At 41.2% G+C, this 11,006-nt stretch overlaps 1 protein-coding gene across 3 annotated transcripts in view; it reads right to left on the reverse strand.

Moving 5' to 3' along the window:
- The window catches only part of LOC137238481 (heterogeneous nuclear ribonucleoprotein 87F-like), a 42,966-nt gene extending 41,158 nt beyond the window's left edge, over positions 1-1,808 (reverse strand). For 2 of the 3 annotated variants that reach the window (XR_010949197.1, XM_067763533.1), the window contains exon 1: positions 1,608-1,808. Coding sequence is in view for 2 of the 3 variants with exons in the window: in XM_067763533.1 (XP_067619634.1) it covers positions 1,608-1,655 (48 nt within the window). In the remaining variant the exon portion in view is untranslated. The remainder of the gene's footprint in view (positions 1-1,607) is intronic. The other variant, XM_067763532.1, reaches the window with a different exon arrangement.
- Between the last annotated feature and the right edge of the window lie 9,198 nt (positions 1,809-11,006).

Here is an 11,006-nt window from a genome sequence, read left to right on the forward strand (position 1 = left end):
TCTTACGACAGGCCTACCTTCCGCGGGAATATTCTGACCCCCTAACCCGCTGGGGTGCTGCTCGAATACTTTCGCTTCTGCCGAATTTTAACGATTTCGTGTGATAGTCTGAAGATAGAGTAACACCGAGAAGCCTTCTAGAAATACTTGATTGTTTGGATTGCTGGATGTTTTTGCTTAATTTCTTTGCTTTTCTAAAAAAAAACTTGATTGTTTGGATTGCTGGTTGATTTGGTGTAATATTTCCGCTTTGAGTAATATTTCGGCTTAAATGCGCAAGGATTATACTCTTCGGCTCCCAGTTACAGATTTAGCTGATTTGGTAGAATCGCCATATTTCATGAAATTCCTGATATAATGACCACGCACAATTCAATTATATTTTTTAATAACTATATTATTCAACAATCACGTACAGTTCAATTATATTTGTTCAATATAAATTCAAAAACCAATATAAAAATTTTCACATCAAAAATAACATGAAATATAAAAAACTTTGAAACTCGATTTTTAAAGAATAATTAAAGTGTTAACAACAAGTATTTCATAACAATGTGTAGTAAATCCCTACACAGGGCCCCGCAAAAAGTGATGTATGTACAGTTTATAGCAAATTTTATTACCTTTTAAAAACTTCAAACTGGAACTTTGGAATTGCTCAATTCGTTCTTGAGATATATATGATTGTGGACCAATTTTTTATTTTATTATATTTTTTTTAAATAACGGTAATTCGTAAATATCTCAAAAACGTTACCATAGAATTAAAAATAACCTTGATTTTCGGAATCAGGGGGTGATTTTACATAGGAATTTCATAATGGCGTCTCTGGTGCAGATAAAAAGTTGGAATTTGTGATCCAGTGTAATTAGATAATTTTCAAACACTAATAGTAGCTCATTCGGCACATTCGAAACGTTCATTTTCGCTCATCCACAGTTCAAAATCCAAAGCAAAGCCGAGAATTTTTAGTGGATGGTCTAAATCGACGTTTAGTATGTGTAGAATACGGTATTTTACTCAATTTCTATCCTAGACGTCCATCCCGACATCTGCTTTTGGATTAGAATATAAATAAAATAAATAAAAAATATAATTTTCCCATAATTTAGTGTATACATTTTTCGTGAAATTTTTGTGACTCGGGTTTGGGACCCCTCGGAGCTGGGGGCCCTGGCCCCGCACCCTTGCACTAGTCTTGGTACGGCCCTGCCGCTAATACAAAAGTGTTCTGCGCAAAAATACCATGGATACCACCTCGAGCGCTCCGATGCCATTTTAGGGGTTTTGAAAATATCTTTCAAAATAATTCGTCGTCCTGGATCAAATACGGGCCCTTGACACCTGTCTCGATATTTTTGGACGAGTTTTAGCAGTTGTGAGCTAAATTAAAGAATTACTGTGGTTTACATCCGCCATTTTGAATCTCACTGTGACGCTTATAAATGCTTCCACATAAATGTTTGCATATTATCCCGCAATATATTAATTAGGTATATACATAAGAAATTAAACGTTATCAATTATGTAAATTAAATAAATAAAATTATCAACATCAATTTTGCAAACTATTTGCATTGTAAAATATTACTCCAAAGCTTACCTCATCATTGTAATTGCCATTTGAGTTTCCATTCTCTTGATCCCCCATTTCAGCTATATTTCTGTTCTAAATATGTAGTTGGAATACTAGTTTCAAAGTTCTAAATATTAACAAGCTAATAAACTTAGATTTTCAACTCGACACGAAGTATACCAAAAAATTACTGCTGGTTTGGCTTGCAAAGATGGCGAATTCAATCAATTTAAAAGGAAACGCGGAGCCGGCAATCGATGAATAGGAGATGTTTCGAAAGCGGTAATCGTGCACATCACAAGCAACGTGCTTATGCTCATAAAAATAGAATTAAAGTCCGTGCACACTTAGCGACGCGGCACGTAGCGACAAAATAATCTTTGCATTTATTCTTAAGCAACCATGCACACTTTCCGACAGTGGCTACACAACACGACCAAGTTGGCCAATTAGTCAAAATTGCCGCAAATATTTTATGGAACGTGTCGCGTCGCCTAGCGTGCACGGACTATAAAGCAACATGTGGCGGCGCTTCACTTCTTTGCCTATTTTATCAACACTGCGGCTCATGTGAATTTCTCTATAAGAATACATGCCAAAATTATTTTTCCGCGTTGTTGTTGTTGTTGTAGCAATGCTCGCCCCACCTAATAGCCGCGACCGATCACAAATTGTCATCAATATCCTCTAACGGGAGTCCAAGGAAACTTGCCGTTTCAACAGGGGTGGACCATAAGGAAAGGGGTGTTAGAGGCGTTGGTTCCACATTACAATTAAAGAGATGGTTGGTGTCATGTGGGGACACATTGCAAGCGGGGCATACATTTTGTATGTCGGGGTTGATTCTGGATAGGTAAGAGTTTAACCTGTTACAGTATCCAGAACGAAGTTGAGCAAGAGTGACACGCGTTTCCCTGGGGAGTATGCGTTCCTCTTCCGCGAGCTCTGGATATTTTTCTTCAAGTACTGGATTCACCGGGCAATTCCCGACATAAAGGTCCGACGCCTGTCTATGGAGTTCACCAAAGACCTGCTTGTGTTTTTTCGCTTCATACGGCTGGGTTCTCAGGTGCCGTATTTCCTCAAAATGCTTACGGAGATGACTCCTTAGGCCCCTAGGCGGTGCTGGTTCGTCAATCAGATGTCTGTTGGGATGCCCAGGTTTCTGGGTATTCAACAGAAACTGTTTGGTCAGCATCTCATTTCTCTCCCTGATGGGGAGTATTCTCGCCTCATTATGCAGATGGTGTTCTGGGGACATAAGAAGACAGCCCGTGGCGATTCTGAGAGCAGTATTTTGGCAGGCCTGTAGTTTCTTCCAGTGGGTGGTTTTTAGGCTTGGCGACCATATGGGTGACGCGTAGCACGTAATCGGCTGGCTAATTGCTTTGTATGTGGTCAAGAGCGTATCTTTATCTTTTCCCCAGGTACTGCCAGCAAGGGATTTGAAGATTTTATTACGGCTCTGAATTCTCGGAACAATTGCGGTTGCGTGCGCACCAAAATGTAGATCCTGATCAAACGTCACACCCAAGATTTTGGGGTGTAGGACAGTCGGTAGCGTAGTGCCATCGACGTGGATGTTCAATATGGTCGACATTTGGGGCGTCCATGTTGTAAATAAGGTCGCGGAAGATTTAGTCGGTGACAATGCCAGGTTTCGCGAGGCGAAAAAACTGGAGAGATCAGGGAGATAGCCGTTTATTTTATTGCATAGCTCATCGATCTCTGGGCCTGGGCCTGTGGCCATTATTGTGCAGTCATCGGCGTAGGAAACGATTGTGACTCCATCCGGTGGTGAAGGTAGCTTAGATATGTAGAAATTAAACAAAAGTGGGGATAGGACACCACCCTGTGGCACCCCTTGTTTAATTCTCCTTTGTTTTGATGTTTCGTTTCTGAATTGCACCGATGCCTGCCGACCACCCAGATAATTTGCGGTCCACCTTTTAAGACATGGGGGAAGGGTAGACCCTTCCAGGTCTTGCAGTAACGAGCCATGGTTGACCGTATCAAAAGCTTTTGATAGGTATAGCGCTACGGGTACTGTTCTATGGTGGGGGTATTGATTCAAACCGCAATTTATCTGGGTGCTAATGACATTTAGCGCGGAGGTAGTGCTATGGAGTTTTCTGAAGCCATGCTGATGAGGGGCTAGCTGCAAATGTGCTTGGAAATAAGGGAGCAAAATGGCTTCAAGCGTCTTTGCCACTGGCGATAGGAGAGATATCGCCCGATATGACTCACCTACGTTAGCTGGTTTCCCAGGATTTAGTAGCGGGACCACCTTGGCCATTTTCCATTTCTCGGGTATGACAAAGGTGGAAAGAGACAGGTTGAAGACATGCGCTAAATATTTGAAACCCTCTTTCCCTAGGGTTTTAAGCATCGGCATGGCTATGCCGTCTGCGCCCACTGCTTTGGATGGTTTAGCGCGACCAATGGCGTCCTCAACCTCTCTAGCGGTGATGGTGATTGGTGACGCGCTGAATTTGTGTTTATGTGCGTGTCTATTGGCTCTCCGTCTATCTTTGTCGACCGTAGGATGCATTATATATTGTCGGCAGAAAGCACTCGCGCATTTTTTCGCATCCGACAGCACCTTATCGCCAAAGGCGATGGAAACTTTGTCTTTGTGCTTAGTCGGATTCGATAGGGACTTTACGGTGGACCAAAGTTTACCTACACCGGTAGAGAGGTTACAACCTCTTAGGTGCTCTTCCCATTTCGCCCGCTTGTGTTCGTCCACAAGCAATCTGATGCGTTGGTTTATATCCCTTATTTGGGGGTCGCCTGGATCAAGCTGTCTTATAAGGTCGCGTTCCCTCGCTAAGCTCGCGGCCTCCGCCGGGAAGTGGGCCGGATTTCGAGAATTCTCCCGGCGGGAATGAAATGTGCCGAGGCGGATTCAATGACCTTACGGAAGGCACGCTCCCCTTGGCGGGCATCAGTAGGGATAGGGAGGGCAGCAAAGCTGCTGTCTGTTGCGGATTTATATTCTTCCCACTTTCCTTTTTTGAAGTTTATGAAAGTGCGTTTTTCGGTGACGATGAAGTCGGCGGTACGCTCGAACGAAATAAGTATGGGCAGGTGGTCGGATGCCAATGTTACCATCGGCTGCCAGTTGACGCAGTTTACGAGTTCTGCGCTCACGATTGAGATATCTGGCGAGCTATGACAGCTTCCTACCGTACGTGTGGGGCGTCTCCGTTTATTGTGCAGAACGTCGTTTCGTCTATTTGATCCGCCAACATCTCACCCCTACTGTCCGCCCGCAAGTTTGAATGCCATAGGTCGTGATGGGCATTGAAATCGCCTAAGATAATGCGATTGTTGCCAGTGAGTAAGGCCTCGATATTAGGGCGGTATCCACTGGGCAACAGGAGGGATGCAGATGTTGATGATTTCTAGATTTGCATCGCCTGACCGGACAGATAGGCCTTGGCGTTCTAAGACATTGTCCCTGCGGTCGATGCCAGGATCACTCTAGGGGTAAGTGACGGGTGACTACGCCTAGGTTGTGGAAGGCCAGGACGCAATTGCTGTTGTGGCCTTGGGACTGGGCGCCCTTGGGCAAGCATTGGGGTACCCGGATGATTTGGGTTTGCGACCTGGCAACATGGCGCGATGAAACCCGTCGAGGGGTTGCCGTCACGGAGACCAGAACATCTAGGAAAGTGGCACCACCCAAGGCAGGAGCTGCATTGAGCGGATGTCGCAAACCTATATATTCTGTGCTGGCAGACGGTGCAAACGGAGGCAGGGACTAAGAGTCTGTTTCCCTGACCTGCACGATTGCTGCCAGAAAAGAGGGGGGGAGAAGAAGACGGGGGCAGGGGCTGATGCTCAGCATTGCTACCAGCTCTACTACGAAGGTAGTAGTTATGAGTGGTATCAGCTGTTTGAGTTGTTGGCGCCGTGGGGCGCGAGCAGCAGCGGGTACTTGTTGTGGCTTGCTGAGCAGCGAGGCTGCTGGAAGGTAGTGGGGATACGCTTAGGCGTAGACTACGGGACGCCCTTGGGCGTGAGCAGCAAGGAGCCACAAAAGATTTATAAAAGTTACGTGGGCGTCGGGTTTTGGGATCAAGCCCAGAACAACCTGTCCGATGCAACCATCCCTTGCACGAGACACACTGAACAGAGTATGACCGTCGTAAAAAGATTCTTTTCTGGCAAATGCAGCAAAACCATTTCTCAGGACCGGGGTCAGGAGACAGACCCGGATTGGGTTCGATACCTTCCCGGAGTAAGAGAATATGTAGCAGTCCTGCTGCAAGGAGCTGCTGGGAGGATGACAATTTGTGGGAGGGACGAAACAAATTAAATGGGGTCACACTGAAATGACAGTCCTTGGTCGGGAAAAATCCTGAGTCGCTCCGGTACATAGAACCGACTGCCTTGGGAAGCGTAGTGCAGTGCAGCTCATTGTTTCCATAGCTTCAGGCAAGGTGCACATGAGGCTACGCGTCAAAGACGCGTATTAGACGCTGGAAGTGAAATCTGTACGCTTTGATGTTGAACACATGTACTTGATGTAGAGCTGCACACGAGGCGCAAACTGCATTAAAGCTTCATGTATCTAAGCGTACAGCAATGTTGGTTGTTGAGCGTACGTACGCTTGAAAAAAAGGAAGAACAAGATGTTTTTAACATTTTTTTGTATGCAAATTTGTGTAATAACGAAATAAATAATACTTTTGTAAGACTACCAAACTCAGCCGACAATGTGTGTATTGATAACTACTCCGTGCGTGTTAATGTTGACACTAGCCCTTTCGAGTTTGTTTGTGTCGATAATTGTGATGTTGTCCAAGCCATACTTTCTGTGAAATCTAACGCAATGGGGCTTGATGGTATATGTTCAAAGTTTTTAAAAGTCATTCTTCCCAAAATCCTTCCCCACATTACTTACTTGGTCAACTCAATTTTGACGACCGGTGTCTTCCCATTATACTGGAAAGCTGCAAAAGTTATTCCAATCCGTAAACAAAATAATGAGTATCGACCAATAGCCATACTCCCTTTCCTCTCTAAGGTCGTTGAACGTATTCTACATGGGCAAATCGTATCATATGTACATGAATACAAGCTCCTGTCAGACAGTCAGTCCGGTTTCAGGTCAAAGCGGAGCGTACAACGGCACTATTATCTGTGACAGAAGAAATTCGTGAGCGAGTGGATGAGAGTTACATTGCCTTCTTAACACTTCTTGACCACTCCAAAGCTTTCAATTCTGTAGACCACACTCTGCTCTGTAGGAAGTTGGAAATCCTATTTAACTTCTCTGGACATGCAGTTGCCCTTATAAGATCATATCTTGGCGATAGGACTCAAGCAGTATGTATAGATGGTGAAAAGTTTGACTTCCTTCATGTCTTAAGAGGCGTCCCTCAAGGCTCTATCCTGGGTCCTCTGTTATTTGTTCTGTACATCAATGACTTACCCGATGTCCTTAAGTATTGTAATGTTCATATCTACGCTGATGATGTGCAATTGTTTACGTGTTGTCCTCGTGATCAAATTAGCTTGTGCATAAGTAACTTAAACCACGATTTGAATAAAATATTTTCATGGGCTGCTATGAATGGCTTATGTATAAACCCGAATAAGTCAAAATGTATTGTTATTCATAGAAGGTCTTTTCCCACTAATGATTTAGAGAATGTAGTGTTCGACAATTCCGTTATAGAATACGTAGATACGGCGAAAAACTTAGGTGTAATTTTTAACAAAACATTGACATGGAAAGACCATATTTTTAGAACGGTTGGGAAAGTGTATGGAATGCTTCGTTCACTATGGTTAACACAGTATTTCACGCTTTTGCACATAAGACTACTTCTGGCTAAAGCGTACTTAATACCTACGCTACTCCATGGTTGTGTGATTTACGCAAGAACAAACTAAATGTTGTTTATAACAACATTGCTAGATATGTTTATGGGTTGAAAAGATTTGACCACGTATCTCAACATGCTGAAAGGTTGCTAAACATTTCTTTCGAAAATCTTTTAAAAGTCAAAACACTGTCCTTCCTCCATAAATTGATACACACGAAGGAACCTGACTATCTATATCGTTAGCTTATTTTTCTGCAATCATCAAGATCGGTGCTTCTTCTTATGCACATCAGATACCGCTCGCTTACCTCTGAGCGCCAATTCTTTGTTACTGCAATACGTCTTTGGAACTCGCTACCTACAAGTCTTCGACTCTTAAGTAATGCTCTGCACTTCAGAAAAGAGCTAACATCATTTTTTAACGACTCTTAAACTGGATCTCAAATTGTTGTTGTTAAAATGTTCATTTCTAAGTCCTTTTCCTTTCTCTGTGTCTTCTTTCTTTATTTGTTAAATACTATTCAATCTATAACCAGCCAAAGGTTATCATCACTACTGCTGTCTTTTAATATTTATTAACTACTTTTCTTTAGTTTTAAGATTTACATTTACATACATAAATATTTCACTATTGTCCGTTATATTTAATTTAATTTGATTAATCTAATTTATTATTATTATAAATGTTCAATTTTTATAGCTCATGCTATTCATGACTAGCACTGTTAAATAGTTTTCAAAATTGTTGTGCTAGGAACAAATTTTCAAATAAATACAAACATACAAAGTGCGTGAAAGGCATATTACCAAAGCGAAAAAGAGTATTCAAAACCACAAAAGCTTGGTTGGACATTGTTGAAGCGACTAAAAGGCTGAAAAGTGTATTGGCTTTCACTCAGTGATTTTACGCTGGTTGAAATCCTACCTGACGAATAGACTCTTGTGCGTTAAAATCGAAAATCGTAAGTCCCACTCATTTGTCGCAACATCTGGAGTGCCTCAGGGCAGTATTCTTGGTCCCCTCCTGTTTGTGATTTTCATAAATGATATTTGTTCCTGCTTCAAAAACTCCAATTTTCTGCTATTTGCCGATGATATAAAAATTTTTGCGTAGAATCAATGCCCCTTCAGATTCCTGCCTTCTGCAAATTGACCTTAATAATGTGGATGCTTTAGTATGTCTTTCTCAAAATCCATGAGCTCCTATTCTTCGTTGTACTCTATTAACAAACATGTTGATCTAGGCGTTGCCTTTGACTAAAATTTCATATTCACATTCACCAATTACATATGCTATGTGCTTCCAATGCCCCTCGCGTTTCTTCGCAGATATGCAAGGGAATTTAAAGATCCGTATACTAAGAAAGCCATATATATCATTGTGAATGATAACTAAGTGTGATATCTTATCTGTCAACTGCCTGACAGGATGTTCAATATGGCTACTTTTTAGCGTTTTGGCAGGGTGTTCAAAATGTAGGCGCATATCTTCAGCGGGTGATAGAAAGAGATGCAGAATGAGATAGCGATAGTCAATTACAAATCAGGTGATCCAATCATTTTGGAATTTTGGCGTCTATGTAGAAGATATCACACTTATTTATCATTCACAATGATATATATATCGTTAGTTCGCTCTAAACTTGAGTATTCTTCCAATATCTGGAACCCCATCTACAGAAATCATTCGGCCAGAATAGAAAGAATTCAAAAAAGGTTTCTCCGTTTTGCTTTGAACTCCATACATTTTTATAAACCGCTGCCTTCTTATTCTTCTCGTTGTCAACTGATCAATCTGCAGTCACTTGAAACGAGGAGAACGGTGCACTTGGTTATGTTTGTGTACGACCTTATCATGGGCTCTTTGGACTGCGCGACTCTTCTTGCGAGAATATCATTTAATGTGCCGCAAAAAAATCTGCCCGTTCATGCCTTTTTATTTGAGTGCTTGTAAGGCAAAATACTTTCATTTTAGCCCAATTTTCCGCGCCCTTACAGCATTAAATAAGCTCTCTACTCGATCAAATATTGTTTTTTTGCGTCCAGAAATACATTCAAGTCTTCCATTGATTTACTATTAATATAATGTTGTACCTATTGTATATGTTTATATTTATTATACTCAGTTGAGCAGAGCCCACAGAGTATATTAACTTTGATTGGATAACGGTTGGTTGTACAGGTATAAAGGAATCGAGATAGATATAGACTTCCATATATCAAAATCATCAGTATCGAAAAAAAATTTAATTGAGCCATTCCGTCCGTCCGTCTGTCCGTTAGCACGATAACTTGAGTAAATTTTGAGGTATCTTGATGAAATTTGGTATGTAGGTCCCTGGGGACTCATCTCAGATCGCTATTTAAAATGAACGATATCGGACTAAACCACGCCCACTTTTTCGATATCGAAAATTTCGAAAAACAGGAGAAATGCGATAATTCATTGCCAAAGACAGACAAGGCGATGAAACTTGGTAGGTGTGTTGACCTTATGACGCAGAATAGAAAATTAGTAAAATTTTGGACAATGGACGTGACACCGCCCACTTTTAAAAGAAGGTAATTTAAAAGTTTTGCAAGCTGTAATTTGGCAGTCCTGGAAGATATCATGATTAAATTTGGCAGGAACGTTACTCCTATTACCATATGTATGCTTAATAAAAATTAGCAAAATCGGGGAACGACCACGCCTACTTTAAAACAAATTTTTTTTTAAGTCAAATTTTAACAAAAAATTCAATATCTTTACAGTATCTAAGTAAATTATGTCAACATTCGACTCCAGTAATGATATTGTGCAATAAAATACAAAAATAAAAGAAAATTTCAAAATGGGTGTGGCTGCGCCCTTTTTCATTTAATTTGTCTAGGATACTTTTAATGCCATAAGTCGAACAAAAATTTTCCAATCCTTGTGAAATTTGGTATTGGCTTAGATTCTGTTTTCGGTAGCTGTTTTCTGTGAAAAAGGGTGAAATCGGTTGAAGCTACGCCCATTTTTTTTACACAGTCGTCCGTCTGTCCTTCCGCTCTGCCGTTAATACGATAACTTGAGCAAAAATCGATATATCTTTACTAAACTCAGTTCTCGTACTTATCTGAACTCACTTTGTATTGGTGTAAAAAATGGACGAAATCCGACTATGACCACGCCCACTTTTTCGATATCGAAAGTTACGAAAAATTAAAAAAATGCCATAATTCTATACCAAATACGAAAAAAGGGATGAAACATGGTAATTGGATTGGTTTATTGACGCAAAATATAACTTTAGAAAAAAACTTTGTAAAATGGGTGTGACACCTACCATATTAAGTAGAAGTAAATGAAAAAGTTCTGCAGGGCGAAATCAAGGGCTTTGAATCTTGGCAGGAATACCGTTCGTGGTATTACATATATAAATAAATTAGCGGTACCCGTCAGATGATGTTCTGGGTCACCCTGGTCCACATTTTGGTCGATATCTCGAAAACAACTTCACATATACAATTACCACCCTTCGCTTTTAAAGCCCTCATTAATACCTTTAATTTGATACCCATATCGTACAAACACATTATAGAGTCACCCCTGGTCAACCTT

Source organism: Eurosta solidaginis, chromosome 1 (genome assembly GCF_040869045.1).
Source record: "Eurosta solidaginis isolate ZX-2024a chromosome 1, ASM4086904v1, whole genome shotgun sequence".
Taxonomy (NCBI): Eukaryota; Metazoa; Arthropoda; class Insecta; order Diptera; family Tephritidae; genus Eurosta; species Eurosta solidaginis.